The 23,637-nt window shown below is 43.3% G+C and overlaps 2 protein-coding genes across 2 annotated transcripts in view; one reads left to right on the top strand and one right to left on the bottom strand.

Annotated features, from left to right (window-relative positions):
* KDM3A (lysine (K)-specific demethylase 3A) overlaps window positions 1-16,265 on the top strand; it is a 32,380-nt gene extending 16,115 nt beyond the window's left edge. Inside the window, exons 11-25 of the mRNA XM_009331879.1 lie at window positions 1,663-1,877; window positions 4,938-5,090; window positions 5,321-5,416; window positions 5,749-5,876; window positions 7,647-7,833; window positions 8,349-8,518; window positions 9,332-9,568; window positions 9,981-10,152; window positions 11,092-11,182; window positions 11,769-11,899; window positions 12,723-12,842; window positions 12,930-13,069; window positions 14,590-14,766; window positions 14,849-14,983; window positions 15,522-16,265. Coding sequence (XP_009330154.1) covers window positions 1,663-1,877; window positions 4,938-5,090; window positions 5,321-5,416; window positions 5,749-5,876; window positions 7,647-7,833; window positions 8,349-8,518; window positions 9,332-9,568; window positions 9,981-10,152; window positions 11,092-11,182; window positions 11,769-11,899; window positions 12,723-12,842; window positions 12,930-13,069; window positions 14,590-14,766; window positions 14,849-14,983; window positions 15,522-15,602 — 2,233 coding nt within the window. The 3' untranslated portion in view covers window positions 15,603-16,265. The remainder of the gene's footprint in view (window positions 1-1,662; window positions 1,878-4,937; window positions 5,091-5,320; window positions 5,417-5,748; window positions 5,877-7,646; window positions 7,834-8,348; window positions 8,519-9,331; window positions 9,569-9,980; window positions 10,153-11,091; window positions 11,183-11,768; window positions 11,900-12,722; window positions 12,843-12,929; window positions 13,070-14,589; window positions 14,767-14,848; window positions 14,984-15,521) is intronic.
* Window positions 16,266-20,593: 4,328 nt separating this feature from the next.
* LOC103923510 (charged multivesicular body protein 3) overlaps window positions 20,594-23,637 on the bottom strand; it is a 35,194-nt gene continuing 32,150 nt past the window's right edge. The window contains 4 exon segments of the mRNA XM_009331878.1: window positions 20,594-21,139; window positions 21,142-21,165; window positions 22,183-22,297; window positions 23,478-23,599. Coding sequence (XP_009330153.1) covers window positions 21,033-21,139; window positions 21,142-21,165; window positions 22,183-22,297; window positions 23,478-23,599 — 368 coding nt within the window. The 3' untranslated portion in view covers window positions 20,594-21,032.

The raw sequence follows: 23,637 nt of genomic DNA, 5'->3' as shown, positions 1-23,637 counted from the left end.
CTCACTGGGTTTCAGGAGGGCAGATGGGGAGGGTCAGCAAGGCAATTTTAAGGAAAACCTGGTGACTGTGGAGCGGTGGTTGCTTTTCCAAACCTGATCTGCAGCTTCAGATCCACCCACAGCCCCCAGAGCCTGATTCTTTAGTTGAACAGTCAAGGTCTTTTGATGTTTTATCTCTTTAGGTCTTAAGACACCATGAGGAACCCTTTCAAAAAGAGGTTAAACTGTTACTTGAAGCCTGTCTGAAAGCTCAGGGTGGATGTTGTCAAACTGCAGTGTCTGGCTGTTTTTAACGTGTTCTTTCCTTTGTTTTCAAGTTGTGTAAATTTTTGCCATGAACTATTTGATCTCATGTCCAGATGTTGTTGCATGCTTCTTTTTATTTCCCCCCACACCCATTTGAGCTTTGAGGCATGGACTGTGTTTTATGGGAAGAAGGTAGCGCTTGTGATATTAGAGAGCAAGAGCAAAAATACTAGCTATCACAAGGGAGATGGGAAACTTACTTATTCTCAGTTTTCCTTTTGATTTTCGGAGGAATGACTTTCTTTTGAGTCTTTGGGTAGAATAAAAAGAAGCTATCGGCCTGAAGACCTTTTGAAGAGAGAAAACTGAAAGCAGAAAGGTTACAAAGATCACGAAAAAAAAATACTCTTCCATTCTTTCATTTGTTTCTTGAGGTTTATTCTTCTTCCACTGCAACACCGTCACCCTTGCACATTTTGTAGCTAAAGGTTTAAAAAAAAATGAAGATGTGTTACTAATCTGTTATTTAACCTCAGATCTTGGGATAATCTGATATTAATTGAAATGTTCAAAAATGTGTGAGACCAGAGTAACAACAGACTATGCTAATTCATCTTCTCAGGGTAAAAATCCAGACTTGCAGTGCACTTCACAGCAATCGAATCCTTCAGTTTAGAACTTGAATCTGATGAAATTCTTTTTATTGAATGTGAAATCTGCAGTCTGAAGATGGCGTTTGTCTGGTGATATCAGTTGGCAGCACGTGTTTTCTTGCTGCACTTAACACTGTAGTGAGCACATGTTGTCATCGGAAGTCAACTTCCCTCTACAGCATTTAGTATAAAGGTTCCTGAAAACATGAGCAGAACTCTTGATTTTGTTTTTTGTCTAATAAACTACTAACAATAGAGATCTCATTCTTTCCACCTGCTCAGAATCACTCGAGAATCTTACTCAAGCTTTGCTGGATTTTTTTTGGCAGCTACTTCCAAATTAATTGTTACTGAAATATATTGTATTTTTAAGGTGTTCTAATGTTTCTTGTGAGTTGTACATAGTTCTAGATTAGATTCGTGCTGTTACCTCCTCTAGATGTGATTCTTAATGCCAATGCACTTCAAAAATTATGTTAACCTGATTTGGTTTTGTGTGAATAAAAAAAATCTTTAGGAAATCTACCTTACTTTAAAAAATGATGTTTTGAGTCTTTTTTTTTTTAAACAAGCAGTACGTTAAGCATGCTTAATGCTAATGACAAGTATGTTTACCTATGTCTGTTGCAACCATTAAGTGTTAAACTCCCTGTCATACAGTATACATGTTTACGGTTCAGGCATTGACTCGTTGGGATGAATGTAAACTAATAAAACATTTGAAGTGATGGGTTTTTCTCCTTTTCCCCTCCTCTTTCCACAGGTTGCAGTTTAATAAGCATGGAGTACTGCGTGAGGAAGGTTTCTTAACTCCAAATAAGTATGACCCTGAGGCTATTAGCTTGTGGCTACCTTTATCAAAAAATGTTGTGGGTCTAGATCTCGACACAGCAAAGTATATCCTAGCCAACATCGGAGACCACTTTTGTCAGCTAGTGATATCTGAAAAAGAAGTTATGTCTACAATTGAACCACACAGTAAGATAAATTTTTATTAAAATAATCTGTATTTTAATAGCTTTATGTGAAACTTCAAGCTTCTGACCTGTGTGAAATATATTGCATGCTTTGGAAATGTCATGTAAGACTTGAGTGTTTCCTTCTCTTCTCAGAGAGGTAATGGTCAAGATCTAGTGTGAGCTAGTGTCCACAACTCTTTGCTCACAGACAGGGGGAAAGTAATTCTACCCTTCTTTATGTCAGAAGACTTTTCTCAACTTATCAAATTACTTTTCATGTTGCAGAGTGTAATTCTGTTATGAAATGAAGTGTAAAAAAAAATTAAATAGCAGGCAGCTGACAACAATCTATTCTTAGCATGTAAATGAAATACAGCTTTCATTTTGACTGCACAGATTCTGTTAGATTGCTTTGGTCCTATGCTGTTGTTACTGCATAACGGACCTAATGCTGCCTGTCAAGTCAGTAAAGAAATCTTTTTCCTCCACCTGAAATTTTCCAGTAGGACTGTTCCAAGTGATCATACGTACAGCCCTACTGGGATTAGGCCAGAGAGGTGCTACTGATGGGGTAACTGAGCCTCATCAGCACAGACAGGGCAAACCTTGCATCCTCAAACACAGGGTTTTGGCCACATCAGAACCTTTTTGTGGGAAACATGAGCAGACAGATGGAGAAGGAAGGTTGTGATCTCGCATAATCACTTCTCAGAGTAGAATGACTCTTAAAACGATGTTTGGTTTTTTTGGATTATAACTATATGACCGAGATGCAGTACAGTTTAGAAGACTGTCTACCCAATGTCTTCTGCATCTGGGTAGTTATTGACATTATGTAAAGATTATATCAGTTTACCAGTCACTCCAAGGTTTTGAATAGAAGGAAAAAAACGAACAGGCTTGAATGCCCTTCAAAGGGGGAGGGAAGACTTGAGATATTTCAGAAATGCTTGCTGTGGGGTCTTACCCTGGACTACTTGGAATCTGCAAGCTCTGCTCTTCACTTGAACTCGAACATATTCAGGCCTGCAGAGCCAAAGTATCAATAGCCAGAGTGAGAGGTACAGACTGGACTACTGAAACACTTTCAGAAGGATGAAATTTTGGGTGGAATTCATTAAACAAAGAGGAGGTGTGGTGTTTCTTAATAGCAGAGGATGCATCTGTTAGCATACCTACAAGAAACATCCTCTGCTGAAAGAAACGTTGTCTGCTTAAAAAAAGACACATGAGTTCTGGAGTTGGTTTGAAAGGAGCAAGATGTCATTAATTCCTCTTTGATTGTTTATTGCCCTGGCTGGTCAGAGTAAGGGAACTCAATTTCATTAAAATGGAGGAAATTTTTAATGCTCTGGGTAGGAAAGAAGAACTTTACGGTCTAGATATTCATTCTTCTTTGAACAGTTCAGTGAAAGAGTGCTCACTCAGTTGACACAGGGAAAAGGTAGATTCTTCTGCCACCATGATTTGAAGTTATGGTAAACTTTCTTGGCAGAGTTCAGTTGAAATGATAGCTTTTCATAAAAATTCTGTCTCTTACAAACTGACCTTTCCCAAAACGTCAAAATATTTTGTCCAGATACTACTTTTTAGGGGATCGTTTATGTTTGAATATTTTTGCACTGCACCGTATGTCTCAGGGTCAGCCCTTCATTCTTTTACCGGTGAGTTACCAGACTGGTAGGTAGAGCCACAAGACAAACAAGTGTGAGGGACAAAATTATTTGTGAGAGCTTCCTTAAAGAGAGTTCCTTAAAGGATTAGTAGAAAAGCATAAGTGAAACTGTCCCCGTGTAGTAAAAGATTGACCAGTGTAGAAAGAACAGCTTGTTAGGTCACGTTGCTCCTTGGCCACCAGGTGCCAAAAGGAGACCTACAGAAAGAGGAGACAGGGTCAGACTACAGAGAGGAAACAAAAGCATAGGAGGAGTGGAAAAGGACAAAATTCAGAAAACTGAAATATGAAATGACATGCAACAGATAACAAAAAACCCCTTTCATCCTATTTCGGGGAAATTGGAGGATTGGCCTAGAAAATGGTAAATATAGTGCATGTTTTTAAAAGGCAGAGAAGAATGGAGCTGGTGATATTTAGACCTCTGTCTCCTGGAAGAATTTTGAAGCAAGTAGTCAAACAATTTTTACCTCCTACTTAAGAACAAATTGTGCCAAGCTATTCTAGTTTTGTTCCATACATAGTTAATGGGCATTATACAGAAGAAAAGCAACAGATGTCTTGGATCCTGGTGTGGTTTTTTTAGCACACGTTAGGACATGGTCTCTTATAACGTGCTTTTAAAATTAAGAAACATTGTGGGCAGAAAAGTTTCAGAGAAGTTACAAGTGTGGAAGGAGGTGGGAGGAGGCAGATGTGTGCTTTTTGTCTAGTCTAGTTTTCTAGCTGGTGACATAATGAAATGAAGATCAGGCTAGAATAATCTGTACATAATGCAGCCATGGAAGGGCTTGTAATTTTTTTGGAAGATCTGTCAACATTTGGAATGTTTTGGGTGAACTGAAGAAGTGACTTTGGGTGAGGAAAGGTGGAATATAATGGGTACATAAGAAACCTGAACAGCAGTGGTCACTTCTTCAGAGAAGAGCTCCCCATTCTGAGGTGGACTGATATCTGCCTATAAACATATAGGAAACCTACTAAAAGGAAGAGAACTACTTGCCCACTATGCTATTGAATAGAGAACAAGGACAAGCTGGTTGTGGCAAGCCAGACATTAAGCTTAGCTTGCTAGTAGTAACTTAATTTTTTTCTAGGGTAGCTGTGGAATTTCCACTTAGGAGAATGTCAGCAGTGTCCGTGTTAACTTGGGCAAGTACATGTCAGGAGTAACAGATGTAGTTGGTGCTGCACAGGGGAAAGCAAAATGGTCTTGATTGCTTAGACCCTGTTCTGGGCCTACTTTTCTGAATCTGTAACAGCAAAGGCTTTGTTTTGGAGTTCCAGTACAAAAATGAGTCTGAGTTTTTATATTACTAAAGTGTTTTAATGTAGCTATATTTAACATGCAAATATTTTGTTTTGTTTAAACTAACCCTTTGACTAATCTGTCAATTGCCACAGGACAGGTAGCCTGGAAGCGTGCCGTTCGTGGAGTTCGAGAAATGTGTGATGTCTGTGACACCACAATCTTCAACCTTCATTGGGTCTGCTCTAAGTGCGGCTTTGGCGTGTGTGTGGATTGTTACAGGATGAAGAAAAAAAGCTTACATGAAGGTGAGAATGCATATTGCTACTTTAAACAAAGCGGGGAGAGGGGAAAGAAAACATGCATTTTGAACTTGGAAGTCAATAACAACCTTAAACAACAAGACAATAAGCCTTCCCGACAAAAAGAACATGTTGTAGACCTGTGGTTTGGTATATCGGTAATAGTAAAATACGTAGCTTTCCAGGGGAGGATGAAAGATGTGCTAATAAAACGATTTAATGGTTTTGTTTTACAGATGATGACTCTGATACTTTCTCCTGGTTTAAATGTGTGAAGGGGCAGGTACATGAACCAGAGAATCTAATGCCTACGCAAATAATTCCTGGAAAAGGTATTTAAAATATTTGATTGGGGTGAAAAAATGCTGTAGGCTTTTGCTGTCTTTTGTATGTTGTTGACACTGTACTGAGTGAGGGGTTTTTTTAGTAATAAAGTTAGTAAAAGCTTAGTATTTATTGTCCAAAGACTGGAATAGCCTGTGTACTTAGTGCTATTTTATTATCTTTGACTTTTACAAAGAAGTAGCAAAACTTGTTGTTTAATGATGAACTGTGCCTGTGTACTATTGTTTACCTGCATAGCATACACAATTTCTTAAAAAGTGTTATTGAATGTTGGCTGTTCTAATTACATGTGAGCTCACTAATGACTCTCTTCCTTCAGCTCTCTATGATGTTGGTGATATTGTTCACTCTGTAAGAACAAAATGGGGAATAAAGGCAAATTGTCCTTGTGCAAACAAGCAGTTCAAGGCACTATCAAAGCCAACTCTAAAGGAGGATTCCAAACAGGTATTGCTACTGTCTCACACTGTGTCTGTGTAGTATAGGTTTGCCTCCGTCTGCTACCCATATTTGAAGCCAATGGTAATTGACTTTGTAGGTATGCCAATCCTGACCTCTACTGATAACCCCACCCTGTAGGTTTTTGTTCAAAATTTGTGTTCAATATTCATCTTTTCTGATGCAGTTCTTTGGGGGAAATCGCCATGTGTCCCTTTGACATGCTGATGCCTCAGTAAGTGACCTATCCCTGAAAAATGCTCAGTGAGGATTTTTTAGAGCAAAAATAGGATTAGATTGAGAGAACCCTTAAGAGAAGAGTCTTAAGAACAGACTAGTGGGAATGGTTGCGAAGTGTAGACTATATCCCTTGGGTCCTGGAGATGTGATACGTGCAGCATCTAAAAGAACAAGTAGGGTGGAAGAGCACTGGAATTCATAAAAGAACTAAACATGAATAAAATTGTGAGGGCTAGAGCAGTATGGAGAAGCACTGATTTCTCTGGGAATCCTGGTAGGAAGTTTGCTGCTCGTTATATTAAACCAAACAAACAAAGCCCTACCATATGTTTATTTATAAATGGATGTAGGGGTTTTTTTGCTTTTGAAAATAGAGCACAAATTAATGGCTTAGTTTTGCTGCATCTTGCAAGAAAACAGCTGAACTAAGTAATTTTAATTTTGTTGTTTGCTTATTTGTAAACTTATTTTGAGAATAAATGTGTTCTCTTAAGTGTAAGAAGCAGGCTGAACTTGATTTTGGTGTTGGTAATCAATAGAAGAGACAAAAAATACTGTGAAGTGTTAAAAGCGAGGAAGACGGTTACGTGATTCAAAATTTAGCCTGTGACTGACCTAGCTTCAGTCTTCTATTTCTCGAGATTTCCTCTGTGACCCTGGACAAACAGCTGCATTGAAATTTAGCTATGCCTCTCTTTCTGTAAAATTAGGTAAATACTACTTCGTTTTATGTCACTGCACTGGTTGGGTGAGGATAAGCTTATTAAAGTTTGAGGCATTTTATATTATGTTTGGAATCCTTACCGAGCATCAGCCATCATTAAGAGACAAAATAAAGAACCTAGCAATAGGTAGACGCAGGTGCAGAATAATTTCCTTTTTGGAAAGTCTTTGAGCATAGAGGAAAAATTTAGCCAGTCATGCAGGAATTCTAGGCTAAAGCAGTAGTTCTGGTTAGCCTGTTTTATCTGGAATTTCCAAACAAGTAGATAAATCAACTGCATAGGAGGTGTACAGTGGGTCCTGTGCTTGGGTTGTGCTGGCCAGGCCGATGCTGCACTCGCATGCAGCTGTATGTTAGACCTGGCATGTGAGTGGACTTCTGCCACCTTCTTAAGACAAAAATGTGGGAGCCCTATGTATTTGTTTTCATCTACTGAACTAGACCTCCAGCTTAGCCCTGGTCTGAAACATCACTAGAATTATGAGAGAGCAGCTATTAAAATTGCTTTTGGTTCCCAAAGCAGTCCTAGAAAATGCATCTGGGAAACTCAAGCTTCCTGTGCTTGTCTTGAGCGGCGATGGACTCTGTTGCCTGCTCTTCAAGTTGGGAGATCCCAAATCCTGCTGGATCTCCATCTCTGGCCGATACTGAGATGCAATGCTGACCTCTTGTGGAGAACAGATTTTTTTTTTTTTTTTTTTTGAAGGGCCAAACCATTTTTGGGTAAAAGAATGAAATTGGACTTGGAAGGGCTTGCTTCCCCTTCTTGAGTAGAGTGTTTGTGTCTAATCAAGTTCTCACTTTGTTTTTTTCAGAACTTGGTAGCTGGAGAGAGGACCAGCCTTCAACATAACAGTTTTGTCTTGAGCCCACAAGTCGCTACGCACGATCCTCCTCTAAAATCAGCAGTTGGAAGTAAACAAACTACTTCAGTCAATACTTCTCCTTCATTAAGTTGGCTATCAAACCTAACAAGTGGAAACGTGAATAAAGAAAACAAAGGTAGGTGCAGAACCAGTGAAGAGTAAACCCTTTGTGGCTGTTTTGTCAGAAGAATATAGATCAAACCCAGTGACATTGTGTGTTGAGAATGATACAATCTGCGTGCTGGGATGGGCGTTCAGTGCCTGTACTGCAAAACTGGTCCATGGCAATGACTTGGAGTAAAACCTGGCAGGGTTAGCGTATTCTTTTTTGAAAACTGGATTAACATCCCATTGATGCAAGTATTCTTGAAAATTCAATTTGAGAATGTATTTACTTTAGAACATGTGGTTTTAAAAACTTTGGAGTATTGAAAAAGTTAAGTGAAAAGAGTATTTCATCTAAATGTATTGAGAGGAGACAGATACATGTATCTTTCTCTTTATGTACATATCTACATGTATGCATACAGGAGTATCTTGTCTTAAAAAAAAAAAAAAATCCAAAGCATGTAAATCCAAAGCATATACTTCTCATAGTTCAGAGGATTAATCCTTGCTTCATTCTCAGATGTGTTCTTTTCTTCATTTCAGAGAAACTCCTCATACCTATTTCAAAGAATGAAAATAAACCACTTCAGACACTCCCTAGTTTAGCTAAGCCTGCTACAGCCCTGCAGACATTCAACAGTGCAATATTAACACCTGTGAGCAACAATAACACCGGTTTCTTGCGGAATCTGTTGAACTCTTCTGGAGGAAAGGTATGTGAAAAATGTTGTTTTACAGGTTTGAGTTGATACCAGGCTTAGACTACTGTTCTAAACCTGTGAACAACTGCTACAGACATTTGTCACTGTAGGTAAAATTCTGTCTTTGTTTGGGAAAAAGGACTTAATTCAGTGTCTATGTTGCAGTGCTTCAGTTAGTGCTTTCTGGACTAGTAGCTTAGTGGTGCTATGAGCAAGTCTCGCTTGGTGAGGGATTGGGAACCAAGTGATAAAACAGGTGAATTACTTAGGCTAGTGTCTGGCAGGTGCATTAATTGGCATGTCCCTTAGACTCACAAAAGAAGGAACTTATGGATGGAGGGAAAAATATTCTGTGGTGGGTGACTATCTTTCTCATATCTCGTTTGCAGACTGGTTCACTTCAGGTGTTCCTGGGCTTTGTTTGCTCTTACAGATATGACTTCAGAATGGTGGGGTAGAATATTTGCCTTGAGAATTCCTTGATGAAACCGCATTTCTGTTCTTTGATATAAAGCAAGTCCTGTTCCGTGCTGCATTTCATGGTTTTCTGCAGCGTTGCTGAAATGTAAATCAGAGCAGAACTTCTTATGCCAGAATGCTGTAGACAAAGTGTCAAAAATGGCATTGGCATTTAATGATGGTGAGTTTCTAGACAGCAAAGTTCTGCAGATTTTTGTTTCTCTGCACGATTGTGAGCTCAAGTGAAAAATTTTGAAAGTGGCAAATACCTTCTTGAAAGTCTGCAGGACAAGGCAACAGAAAAGTGCACCAACTTCTTTTTTTTGTTCTTCTTTCTCGTTTGTTTGTTTGTTTTTTTTAATTCAGACAGACAATGGACTCAAGAGTACACCCAAAATCCTTGATGACATTTTTGCTTCCCTGGTGCAAAATAGAACCATTACAGACTTGCCTAAGAAACCTCAAGGACTGACTATAAAGCCTACGATAATGGGCTTTGATACGCCTCACTACTGGTTATGTGATAACCGCTTGCTATGCCTTCAAGATCCCAACAATGAAAGTAATTGGAATGTCTTCAGGGAGTGCTGGAAGCAGGGACAGGTATTTAATTTTTTTCTGCTTTTTCCATTTTCAGTTCATGTGCTTTGCCCTTTAATTGAGGTGCAGGTACAAACTTACTGCAATGATAAGCAACGCTAGAACTTCATAAAATGTACTACATGAACACTGTTAGATCCTTGGATAAAAGGACGTATATTTTACTATTCGAAATCAGTTTCTAAACACACTGCTGAACTTACGGCTCTGTATAAAAAGCTGCCTCATAGCTTGAAATAAATAATTCACGGCATAATTCTGGTACGGCAGGCTGAGCATTTATTTTGGAACATACAGTGTTCGCAAAGTGCCTGTGTTCAGATGGTCAGTATGTTTTATGCATTACCCTATTCTGTTTGGAATTTGAATTTTTTGTGTTTAAAAATTCTTCAGAATACATTATTCTTCTTCGTAGCCTGTAATGGTGTCAGGAGTGCATCACAAATTAAATGCAGACCTCTGGAGACCGGAGTCCTTTAGGAAGGAATTTGGCCAACAGGAAGTAGATCTGGTTAACTGCAGGACCAATGAAATCATCACTGGAGCTACTGTAGGGGATTTCTGGGATGGATTTGAAGATACTTCAAGTAAGTAGTGTGAATTTTAGTTCCAATAGGTAAAATACTCCGCAGCAATAATTTTGCCCTAGCACAAATTTGTCATCTTTAAGCAGCGTAAAAGATGTTCCAGGCTTTTTCCTTCATCCTGGGTGGTACGTGTGCAATGCATTCTCCCCGTGTATGCTTGCGGGATGGTGGACTGGATAGAAACTGTCAGCCCCATAGAGGACTCGCGTTCAGTAGGAGTATGTTTGAGCATTCTTAGAAAGTTTGGGATCCTCCTAGCACGTAGGTTTACCTGTCGGCGTTTATGCCCAGTTGAGTGAAACATAAAAGAGCATGTGTAGGCTTGGTGCTCACAAGGTAATTGGGTTCTGCTGTTTTTAACTTGCAGGTGCCTTTTGTTCCTAAGGAACTAAAGTTATTTTGTATAAAAATGGGTTTAGGGGAGGCGAGCGTGAGGTTTGGCATTGTTAATCGCTTCTAGGTGAAAACAAACTTTTTCCGAGTATCTTGTCTTTTGCCATGGCATCTGGAGTTCTACTTCATCTGTTTGTGTGACGTAAACTTACAGAATTTGGTACTTGGGGCAAGAAGAGCGAGAGGTGGAAGGCTCACTTACACCTTTCTTTTCTGTTACTTGCTCTTTGAAAAGATTTGGCTTTATCATCAGCTACTCTAGCCTCAAACGCAAAACAGTTGCCTGAGCTAAATTGTAGGAAGTTCTTGGGCAGGGTAGCTGGTGGATGCCACTTGTTTAGTCCAAAAATCTCCTGTTGTAACACGTTTGTCACAGCAGTAATACCCACCTGTGGTGTCAGATGAACTTGTATGTCTTTGGTTCTACATAAATAGTTGTGGAATGAATGTGATTTTAAACTAAGATAAGGATTTCTTTGTCTTGATTCTTTGGATTTTGAGTTGTACAACTATTAAAAACTAAGACTCGTTACTATTTGACAATAGGTCGCCTGAGAACAGAAGAAGGAGAGCCAATGGTGTTGAAGCTTAAGGACTGGCCTCCAGGAGAAGACTTCAGAGATATGATGCCTTCTCGGTATGAATTTACAAAGAAACTGTTCATCATTTGTGTGGTACACCCCCAGAAGGACGGGATGTAGGAATGCTGTTACGTTTTGACACCTGCTTCAGCTTTGAGAAGCAGTTGGTCACACGTGAATCGTTTTGTTTCTCAGAGATGCCTGACATAGCTGGAAGTGCTAAACAAGTTTGATGATAAATTTTTAGGTAGTTCATTGTATTTATTGCCAAGTACAGTGAATACCTAAAATTGCTAGTGGTTGGTTAAACTTTGGAAGCTTCCTAAAAGCCTGAGTTATTTTGAAATCTAAAGTTCAGTTGAAGCTTATTTTTTTGCCAAATGTTTTTAAGCATTGTGACTTACTCTGTTTGATATTAGTTGAGATGATTACACAAGGAAATAGCATTACTCCAGAGCAGTTAAATTTGTTTACCTGCTATATTCCTGTGTCTTGCTTGTTTTGTTCCTTTTCATGGTGTCCAGTAAACCCCCTGGGGGAAGGAGTACAGTTTCTTGCCTGGAGAAAGCTTTTGTTGCAGTCTATTTTAGTCTGCTTTTTTTTTATCAGTTCCTAACATTAAATTGTGCTGTATTACTTTAGGTTTGATGATTTGATGAAAAATATTCCATTGCCAGAATACACTAGGAGGGGCGGCAAGCTCAACCTTGCCTCTCGACTTCCCAACTATTTTGTACGACCAGATTTGGGCCCTAAGATGTACAATGCGTATGGTAAGGAATTTTTCACTCTAAAGGTCATGTTGACCACACATTCAAATTAAAATGTACGTAAATTAACTGAATCCTTGCTGTTGTAAACAATTTGATTAATCCCATTGATCTGAAAACCTAATTCTGGCTCACTTCTAGGTATTAGTGGTGTCCAGAGCATTATATGATTTTATCAAATGTTTTCTGTCCAGGTGGTGTCAAGCCAATAATATTTATTACCAGTCTTCCAACCAACTTGCTCCACACATGTATACGCAGTCTCTCTTTCCTGCAGCTGGCCACATGTATTTGTTGTTTTGCTGCTTCTGGCTGTATCGTTTTTGTTCTCCTTTTTGGGCTGTATCATTTAGTTTTTAATCTTTTCTTGAGCACGTCTTTCCATGGTTAAGTTCATCTGCTGTCACTCAAAAGGCATTTAAAACTAAGCGTGATCATGGCCAGTAAAGAGATCGTGGCTAGTAAATACTGTAGCAGCTGCCTTTTAGAGTGAAAAAGAGACTGTTTCTGAGAGTGCTTTGTTCTAAACTGCTATAGAAACCCTCTTCTAGCAGGACTTAAACGTGATGTTTATATATCATATAGGCTAGGTATAGATACGGATCGATGTGTGAGCCTGTAAACTGATCACTTGGGAAGACACAGACAAGGTGGGGCAAGGTCCTGGATGTCAAGTATCTTGCTGGAATCGTTTGCTGATAAAAGTAAAAGCTCTCTGGTCTTTTCAGATAGTGCTGCTGAGAGTGGCATAAGGTTTCTTTTGGTCTTACTGATGTACCTCCTACTCTTCTTTTTCTTTTTTTCTTTTTTTCTTTCTTTTCCCCAGGCTTAATAACACCAGAGGATAGAAAATACGGCACAACAAACCTCCATTTAGATGTGTCTGATGCAGCTAATGTTATGGTTTATGTGGGTATCCCCAAAGGCCAGGCTGACCAAGAAGAAGGTAAAGTCTTTCTTGTGTCCTGGGGGGTTATTTCTGCGGTTGGAGGGAAGGTCCTTCAGTGTAACTGCTCGTGTTTACTCTCAACAGAAGTGCTTAAAACCATACAAGATGGTGATTCTGATGAACTGACAATTAAGCGTTTTACTGAAAGTCGAGAAAAACCTGGAGCTCTGTGGCACATTTATGCTGCTAAAGATACAGAGAAGATCCGGGAATTCCTTAAAAAGGTAAGCCATTGTATCTTAAACTGATCTTCTGTCTGCGTAAGCTTGCAAATATGTATCCTTGGACTTTTTTCCTCCTTTCTATGCCAGTTGCTCTGGAAACAAATGTACTTGAGTTGTATCCAAGACAAAACTTCTCCTGTGCCATGAATCTTGTAGGATCTGAGGGGGGTAGCGAGTTGAAGCTTGAAGTTACCCTGTATGTAGATACACTGCTTTTGCCCGCGCTTCGTATAGCACGAGTAATGATGTTACGTAATGAACAAAAAACCAGCTGATTTAGATTTAAGCAAAAACACAGTTTAATCTTAAACTAGATCCTTCTATAAAGCATGCACGTGAGACGTTCTTGGGAAGTGTCACAGCAATGTGTGGTGCATAAAGCATAAAGTTCTTCCTTGTTCTCTCCCTTTTCCTACCTTTTTTCCCCCCATACCTTTATGAGGTTTGGATTAAGGGGAAAGCATGAGGTATTTTGGGTGATGTTTTCATGGGAGTTCAAGGTTTAGTAGAGATGTGATACTACGTCCAAAAGGGCTTGTTTCAGTATTGAAATTCACCACAAATGGTCCGGAGTTCTTGGCGGTCTTAATTCTGGAACTTCTTTTGGAAAGAGCTAATAAGTTCATGTTTCAAAGGATAAATGGGATGATCTGAACAGCTGTTGGCCTTGTCAGCCTGACTGCTGTCTCGGGCGGAAGCTCAGAGAGGCTACAGCAAATTTGTTTAGTATTAACAAAGAACAAATCTTATACCTGATAAAACATGATGCTGAATTTGATAAGTGTTGGCATTTTGAGTTTTGACATCTGTGCCTTGCACCTCTTCTTGGTCCCTTGTAGCATACTTGCCTGCAGGTGAGGGGCTTGCAGCTGCTTGTCTTGCGGTAGAACCAAGCTGTTTGTCTCCTCCCAAATGAGTTTTTGGGCTACAGTCCTGGGTGTAAACGATTGCCACAGCAAATTGGATTGATACTGGAACTTTTTGCAGAAATTCTCTCCCCACAGCCCCCGAATTTCTCTTCTAAAGTGCTTGTTGTGCCTCCCAGCCTTGTATCTCCTGAAAATCTAGTTAGCATCCTCTGTTACGGTCGGTGAGCACACTGACTAGTGCTGGCCTCGGGCAGGCACCCGCTGAATTCCACACTCTGTAGTTTCTTCCAGTTACAGGCTATAGTAGTGTAAGGGTATTGATCCCATATGCGACAGTGGTTCCCACTGTGAACGCACGTGAGTGACTTAACCCTTCTGTTTCTTCTTACTGTACATCGGGTTTACTTGCATTTCCTATATCCACATTTGCAACGCGCCTGTGAAGCAAGGGGGACTGAGAAATGATGAAGCCTCGACAAACTAAGGACTGCATAAGGATCCAAACCTTTCATTGTGTAACTCTTCCACCTAAACACGTGGTGCAGGTCACTCTGTCTGGCGTGCGTGCGTGCCTCTGGAATGCCACAGGTACATCTCAGTTGTCCAGTGAGGCTGGTGTATTCTAATACCTGTTGTCTTGTGACTTTCCAGGTTGCGGAGGAACAAGGTCAAGAAAACCCTGTAGATCACGATCCCATTCATGATCAGAGTTGGTACTTGGACCGATCGCTAAGAAAACGCCTTCATCAGGAGTATGGAGTTCAAGGCTGGGCTATTGTACAGTTTCTAGGAGATGTAGTTTTCATTCCAGCAGGAGCTCCACACCAGGCAAGGACCGGGGACGCTGCTGCAGCCTGACCGCTTGGGCAGGCTTCTGAGCACACGGCTAACGCTTGTTTGTTCTCTCTAGGTTCATAATTTGTACAGTTGTATTAAAGTTGCAGAAGACTTTGTATCCCCAGAGCATGTCAAACATTGCTTCTGGCTCACTCAGGAATTTAGATATCTGTCGCATACGCATACGAACCATGAAGATAAATTGCAGGTAACTTACTGATGCTCAAGATGAACCCTACCCCTCTTGACCCTTTCAAAACAACCCACCGAAAAACACCAGCCCCCCCTCACCAAACCCCTAAGGGCTGTGCTCGCACAACCCGAGTCGCTTTCGTGTTCGGGTCGGCTTTAGTGCGTTGGATCTTGAAGAGGAATTTCCATGGGTTTTTGAATTGCTACAGTTTTTTAGTAGTTTTGAGGAAGCTTTCTGAAGCTTCTCCCGAGATTCTTTTGAAATGTTTCTTTCTTCCATTTCTCTTGTTTTCCCTCTAGCTGAGCTTGCAATACTCTCCTCAAGCTACAGGGAGGCATTGCTTATATCCTGCTAGAATTGGAACCTTATTTTCACACGTTAGTGATCTGAGCGAAGCTCGTGCAGATGAGCGTGTTTAAGCTGAAAGGAGAGCCGCACGGGGAGTGGGGAAGTGGGAAAGCTGTGCGGGTTTTCCTGTACCTCAGAGGCTTCCAACCCGACCCTAATCGCGCCGTTTACCTGTAAAACTAAACGCCTTTCCTTCTCCTCCTAGGTGAAGAATGTCATATACCACGCTGTTAAAGATGCCGTTGGGATACTGAGAGCTAATGAATCCAGCCTTAGCAGACCGTAAAGTAGAAAGCCTTAACCACACACTATGAAACAGAAGCGCTGGCAGCTGTTTTAACTACTCAGTCAGGATCTCTGTGGACTTTGAGATTATATGAATGTTACCTCATCTTCCTTTCAGCAGTACCAGAGGATCATGGTACTATGTTCTGTGTATTCTTCCAATGTTTACAAACCTGATATGTATATGTAGTAATATGTATGGACTGTGGCATACTGTGAATGCTCAGTTGCAATAGAACTTTATATGGAGTTGCTCTCCAAACTGTACAAAATACCTCCTAGAGAACTGTCGGAAACTATTCCAAATTACTCCTTGGAAAAATATTACTCAAGACATTGTAAAGCGCCAATTTTTAAAATCTGTTTTGGGGTGGGAGGAAGAACGGAGTCACCCAGTTTAATAACCAATTTACATTAAAAATAAGAATGCAGTTCTGGACTTTCACATTAACATAGAACTAGCATTTAAAGGTAGCTTTAAGCTATTGTATAGTAACATAGAGATGGGGGTTAACCATCTTTAGGTAAATGTATTTAAATTTCTAAATGTTAAAAGAAACTTTTAATCAAATGTCTTCTGTTTGAAACTGCTCTTTAATTTGAACTGATGTTTGATTCTCTGGTTTTTAACACTGAATGGTCTACATAAAATTCTTCTATTTCAGATACTGTTTCTTGCCTGGCTTCTTCAATCGACTCTTTAAAATGTAATTAATTCGATGCAGTGCTTTGAAATGCAAAAGAAAATGGTGTGTCATATACTGTTCATGCTGGTTTTTAAAGTATCTGAAGGCTTAGGGTATTGAATTTAATGACAGATCTGTGTATAGCTTTTTTTGTTTGTTAACCAAAACAAAAAACAAGTGGCTTAGCTTGACTAGTGCTTCTCAGCCGCTGCCAGGACTGTGGTCTGTATCAAAATGAGTTCTGCAGCTCCAGCCTTAAATGGCACGCACCTCACTCCAAAACTACTTAGAGAAGGACCGAAAACATCATCAAACTTGAAACAGGTTCAACCTCAGCCGGCAACTAAGCCCCACACAGCCTCTCGCTCAATCCCCCCCAGTGGGATGGGGGAGAGAATCGGAAGAGCAAGAGTGAGAAAACTCGTGGGTTGAGAGAAAGACAGTTTAATGGGTAAAGCAAAGATTCACGTCTTTGCTGTGTTGAGTGAGAACTTCCCGCCATCTCTACTTGCCGAGGTCTCCGACAGTAGGTAGACTGGCTTCTTTCCAGTTGTTTCAGCTGGCTTTAGCTCTAAAGAGGAGCAATAAAGCCTTGTTTACGCCAAGCCCTGCTCACAAGTCTATGGGGCCGGATGGGATCCACCCGAGAGTGCTGAGGGAGCTGGCAGAGGAGCTCGCCAAGCTGCTCTCCATCATCTATCAGCAGTCTGGTTAATAAAGAAAAGTCCAGGAACATAAAAATTTGATTTTTTTCAGTTATTTAAGAGCACTAAATGCATTGTTTCAGGGTGAAAATTTTCCTCAATACTTTAATTTACTAGGAAAATTGAACTACAGTTGTAGTAGGGCCCTCATCTTGAGGGCGCTCACAAGGCAGGTGTGTGACAACCAGGGGATCAGGCCCAGCCAGCACGGGTTCATGGAAGGCAGGTCCTGCTTGACCAACCTGATCTCCTTCTATGACCAGGTGACCCGCCTAGTGGACAAGGGAAAGGCTGTGGATGTGGTCTACCTGGACTTCAGTAAGGCCTTTGACACCGTCTCCCACAGCATTCTCCTAGAGAAGCTGGCGGCTCACGGCTTAGACAGGTGTACTCTGCGCTGGGTCAAAAACTGGCTGGATGGCCGGGCCCAGAGAGTTGTGGTAAATGGAGTTCAATCCAGTTGGCGGCCGGTCACGAGCGGTGTTCCCCAGGGCTCAGTATTGGGGCCAGTTCTGTTCAATATCTTTATCAATGATCTGGATGAGGGGATCGAGTGCACCCTCAGTAAGTTTGCAGACGACACCAAGTTGGGCGGCAGTGTTGATCTGCTCGAGGGTAGGAAGGCTCTGCAGAGGGACCTGGACAGGCTGGATCGATGGGCCCAGGCCAACTGTATGAGCTTCAACAAGGCCAAGTGCCGGGTCCTGCACTTTGGCCACAACAACCCCATGCAGCGCTACAGGCTTGGGGAAGAGTGGCTGGAAAGCTGCCTGGCGGAAAAGGACCTAGGGGTGCTGGTCGACAGCCGGCTGAACATGAGCCGACAGTGTGCCCAGGCGGCCAAGAAGGCCAACGGCATCCTGGCCTGTATCAGAAATAGTGTGGCCAGCAGGAGCAGGGAAGTGATAGTGCCCCTGTACTCAGCACTGGTGCGGCCGCACCTCGAATACTGTGTTCAGTTTTGGGCCCCTCACTACAAGAAGGATGTTGAGATGTTGGAACGTGTCCAGAGAAGGGCAACGAGGCTGGTGAGGGGTCTGGAGAACAAGCCTTATGAGGAGCGGCTGAGGGAGCTGGGGTTGTTTAGCCTGGAGAAAAGGAGGCTGAGGGGAGACCTCATTGCTCTCTACAACTACCTGAAAGGAGGTTGTAGCGAGGTGGGTGTCGGTCTCTTCTCCCAAGTAACTGGCGAAAGGACGAGAGGAAATGGCCTCAAGTTGCGCCAGGGGAGGTTTAGATTGGATGTAAGGAAAAATTTCTTTACTGAAAGAGTAGTTAAACATTGGAACAGGCTGCCCAGGGAAGTGGTTGAGTCACCATCCCTGGAAGTATTTAAAAGACGGGTAGATGAGGCGCTTAGGGACATGGTTTAGTGGGCATGGTGGTGTTGGGTTGACAGTTGGACTCAATGATCTCTTAGAGGTCTTTTCCAACCTTAATGATTCTGTGGTTTGGCCTTTCGTGCTTGAACTAGTGACGTGTCCTTAAAGGCAATGCTTTAGCTGAACGTTCTTTCTTGCAGCATCAAATTTGAAGCAAATGAAGCAAGGCAGTCTAACCGCTGTTCTTGGAGCCAGCTGGAGTACTTGCGGGGAGCTGGCGTACAGGTGCCTTACCTCCCGGGGAGTGAAATAAGTCATGCTGATCTTAGACGTGCGCACGCACGCGCGTCTGCGTGGGAAGACCCCTTGCTGAAGTTGGATTTTGAACCTTCTTACCAAGGTGATGCTGCTCAGTCTGGTTTTGTTGCAGCTGTTAGCCACCCAACCCTATCGGCTCTTCAGCTGCGCTTTTTTTTTTCCCTTTCTTTCTTTCTGATCTGCCCTCTCTGCATTTTAAAGACCACAAGAAACAAACCATCCCCTTTGCCCGTTCTTGTCACGTCTGGGGTGGAGCTGGAACGCTCGAATGGCACAGCTCTCCAAAGGGGTGCACAGCCCTGAGGCGTTAGGGTTCCTTTCCCTGCTGTGGATGTGCCTGTATTTGCCACCCACTGGCACGAAGGTGAACGGTGCTCGGCCCCTCCTTGCTTTTTGTGGCTGAAACTGGAAGGTGTTGGACACCATCCGGGTGTCCGGGTGCCTCGTCTGTTCTTCTGCCCTTGCTGTCGGAATGCCATTGTTTATGGATTTAGTTTTCTTTTGGCAAGTCTTCCTTAAAACTAGGAACTCCTTCCTTTGCCTGTGAGGCTCCTGTGGCATTGACATGTTCAGGTGGGAGACACGGTGGATACCTGCTTTGCAAACTGCCTTTTGTGAGCCACGACATCAGTTTTGCCTGAAGTTTTTCCTTGAGGGGAGACACACCTTTCCTTTGACCCTAAAAAGGTGCCGTTTAAGCAGCAGATGGCTTTTTGTCGCTTGTGGTGGTGGGATAGCGAGGTGCTGGTACCTAATGATTAAGAAACTGTTAGGATAGCTGAAGTGAACCTCCCTTTTGGTGCGGTACTTCAGTGATGAACACCGTAGCAGATGAAGAGCTCTGTCCCGGGGCCCTTTGCCTGTAAAACTCCTGTGTTCTGTTACCGGATTTGCAGATGGGCAGAGCGGGTAACAAATGCTGCCGTTCAGTGGCTGCGACGGGCCGCAGCTGCTCTCGCAGGTCTGGTGGGTACCAGGTTCAGTTTTTATGATCTCAAAAGGCTGAAGAGTTATGTCACTAGATGGAGTGGTTCTGGGGTCAGTTCTGGTCCCAGAGCTGGCCGACTCCTGCAGACGCACTGCACCTCACCTCCCTCGGCACAGCCTTGGGGTCTGGTGGAACTACGCTGACACCATCGCGAGTCGGTGCCAGTGGGTTTCTGATCGCTTTCACATAGTCTGTTTTAAGCTTGGCCCTTCAAGCTGTCTCTCTTCCCTAGCTAGGATCCTTTTTCCCCCCGCAGGCGCAGGTTTCTGGGTAGAGAAGACGCTGCTCTTGCCTTCTGCTCACTGAAAGGGATGGGAAGAGCACCTGTGCTGGAGGCTGGCTTCCCCTTCCTTCCACCTACCTTCCCCCAAAGCAGGGAGGTTAACCCCACCCTGAGTGCTTCAGCTGCCCCCTCCTGCCCCCTGAAGAGGAAAGCAAACCCGCTGACGGTGTGCGTTATCCCCGCTGCCTGCTACCAGCCCGTCTCCCAGGGCTGCTCTCATCCAGCTCCTGTGAAGCACGGAGCTGGCGGGGCTGACGTTTGCCCTTTAGACTTACGGGTGTCTTGGAGCAAGAAATAAAAAAAGGCTTCCGGAGGTGGCCAAATCAAAAGGGGTAGGGCTCACGCGGGTCTGGGAACCTTCTCTGGCCACGTACCCCTCTCAGAGCAGAGGGGGGAACACCCTCTCCCGGCAGCACAAGGCAGGCCACGGTGTTGACTGCACCTGAGCAGCAGTTCTTGCCTGTGGCAGAACGCCCGTCCCTGAAGGAAAGCCATGCAGCAGGACTGGCAGCCTGAGCCTGCCTGTGCGAAAGAAGGCTCTCCCACGAACACGCAGTGCCTGGACAGCGCTGGAAGAGAACAGCTGCGCTGACTGAAAGCTTTTCTTTAACTACGCTGCGAGGGCCTTAAATGGCGGATATTGTTTGTGAAAAGAGTCTGAAGCGATGCAAACTAAACTGACGCACAGAAGCGACTGTTAAAAGCAGCTTTAATAAAATGTGTAGTGATTCAGAAAACCAAAGAACCTGCCACTGAAGGGTTGTGGTAGCAGATTAAGCCAAAGTGCCTTTCAGGGAAAGATGGTACTTGAAGCTAAGAATGTATTTCAGGACTTTATATCTAAAAATACGTAACGTGACACCACCGTTGCCATTTCACCACAGCCTCTCACAGGGGAGACGGCCCGAACAGAAAAGGGTAAGATAATCTCTACAGACTGCACTCCCCAAGAAGAAGTATATTACAGTAGTTTCTTGGAGAATACACTCCCCAGGAAGAAAAAAAAAAAATATATATATTACATAAAGTATTCTCACATATTAAGTTTTGCATTTTGAATGCAGGACAGAATATCCCATTGCAAAAAAAGAAGAAAAAGAAAAGGCAAACTGTACACATTCGCTCCATCCTTAGCTACGGAGGGTAGCTAATCGCGACTGCATTGCTTCAATGTCTTCTTCCTCGTCAACAGCGGCAGCCGCTCCCCTGGGGTCGGGCTCCGGGAGAGCGGCTGTGCTTTACTAGGTGCTTTACCCAAGGCCCCTGCAAACAACACACGGTGTGCGTTAGGTCTTCATTTAATAATCAGCAGCTTCCAGGTACAGATACTTAAAACAATTCAACCTGTCGCTTTCGGTAGAGGTCGCACACGAGAACTGTTGGACTTGCTCAGCCCTGGGCCGTCGGCCAATGCAGCAGTACTGACCTGTCGGCCCCTCCTGAGCCCGCTGGTGGGCCGGGGAGGAGCGGCTCCCCCCCCGGAGCCGTGCTGCTGCCCCGCTCCCCCAGCCAGCCCGGCAGGGAGGGAGCTGCTCCCAGCCAGGAAACGGGATGGAAAAAAAGCAAAGCGGGACGTGAGAAACAAGAGAGGGCGACAAGCCAGCGGCAGGCACGAGGTAACAGCAGGGCAGGAGCTGGGGAACTGTGCTTTCAGCGTGTTGCAGCTGAACACAGCTCCGGCGCTTACGTTTGTCACACCGCGTCACAAGAAATTCAGGTAAGGAGCATTCCAAGCATTATCGAAGTTAAATAACTAAAACAGTAGATCGTTACCTCATGAGCTGTAAGGCAGAAGGTGGGGGTTTGGGTTGGGTTTTGGTTTTTAGGGGGCTTGTTTGTTTTTGTGGGGCTTTTTCCCCCCAACAACTCGAGACACTAACAGCATTTTACAGCCAGGAACCGCAACACAGCCTAAGGCTCAAGGCAACGCAGCTGAGTTTATTCCCTGGATTCATTAATAACGGTGCATCTAGTCAATCGTACAATTTCACCTGGCTAAGAGGATCCACTGTACAGACAAACACTGACCTGTTAAAACCTCAATTACAGAACTCTGCAGACATCAGCTGATGCGTATTACTTACGCTTTACCGAACCGCACCAGCCTTCTCAGCCAGCGTTCCCCGAGAAACCAGTTTGTCAGAGCACTCTGCCTATTAGCAAAGGCAAAGCCACCACGGGGAGAGCGCAGTTAAGCCAGAATAGACAAAGATTTAAACTGCTGCGTCTTATCGAACAGAGCGGGGGCAAGGCTCCACTCTCAAACACACACAAACTCACCAGCTGTAATTTCAAAAAGGATTTTGTCGATTTCCATCTCAGCTTCCTCTTCCATTTCCTCCTGATCCTCCAGGCTTTCAAAGGTGTCCTCCAGCATTTCCTCTATAATACCAGCCTAGCAGAAAACAAAAAGGCAGCGCGTGATGCCCTTGGAAACAGCGGAGTAAGAGGACACACTTCCCACTTTCAAGATCAGGTTACGCCTGTCCAGGCATTTAACAACCGCTCGCTCGCTGCTCAAGCTTTCCTGATCAAGGCTATCCTGTTGCATGAGGGTTGGCCAACACGCTTGCCTACGGTTTAAGCACGTGTCTGTACAACTGGTGCACAGGATGAAGAGCGGCAAGAAAATTGAGGATTAAATTACACGTGTTCTCACCGTGAAACCCTCAAGCTATTATTCCTTCCTGTTGCATGTCTAAACACCGACAACCCAGCTTGCTCCAAGCATGTGAAATACAACTGCAAACTTCAGTCGTGAAGCATAAGTTGTGTAACACGCTGTACAATTAGTGTTTGACACGGGTTCCCTTTTTTCTATCCATGTTTGAAAACGTTCCTCTGCAGGGCCTGCAACCTAGATGTGGCCAAATTGTTCCGGTGCACAATGGTAAAATTATTAAGAAATAAGCTGATTTGAACTAAACCAGTCTAGAGTGGTAAGAGGGGAAAAAGCAAAACAATTTTGGTAGTTGGAAAGGTAATAGCCGTGATAGAGAATTAGTACGCTTTAAAATCAGAGCACTGTCATCAGATGGAGACACTAAACTAGATGTTTTAAACCCAGTATCAGAATAGCCATCCTGCCTAAGATGGGACCGTCAGCTGTCAGCTTCCCGCTCCACAACAGGCTGTGGCGGGTCCTTCTCAGTGAAGATTTCCATCGCTGAAAGCAGGGAGCTCAGTCTCCCCAGAACAGGCAGAAGCTCGGGGATACAGCAGTCACTGGGCGCAGGTGTGAACCCTGCTTCGAGCCTCCGTCTCCCCCCGCCCTTGGGGCTGGGATGACCAAGCCACAACCGCTCTGTGCGGGGACCGGTCTTCCTCCTTCCGTCCTCAACCTCAGCAGCCTTTTTTGGCTTCAAGCTTTACGCCAAACGCGTTGCAGGTATCGCCGAGTCAGGGTTTTCCCCACATACAGTAACTTGCTAGGAAGTCCCCAGCTATTAATGTGCTACTTTCTGTTTGTCAGAGCCCACGCAAACCCTCTGACAAAGGGGCCACCTAAGCGGTTGCGCAGCACGCTAACCACCACCTCTCGTTCACCCAAGTCTTATTTATGGTATAGGTCTTACCTTCATCATCTCTTTGGACAACTCCCTCATCGTCGCTTGGATTTCAGGGATTTTTACTAGATTTTGCATAGCTTTCATGACTTCCGTGCTCTTCTGCAATGAACCTGCTACTCTCAGGACAGCTGTGAAGGAGAGGCATAGAAAAGCTCGAACGATCCAT

The sequence above is a fragment of the Pygoscelis adeliae genome, unplaced genomic scaffold (assembly GCF_000699105.1).
Source record: "Pygoscelis adeliae isolate BGI_AS28 unplaced genomic scaffold, ASM69910v1 Scaffold209, whole genome shotgun sequence".
NCBI classification, from domain to species: Eukaryota; Metazoa; Chordata; class Aves; order Sphenisciformes; family Spheniscidae; genus Pygoscelis; species Pygoscelis adeliae.
This window is presented reverse-complemented; position numbering and strand designations above follow the sequence as displayed.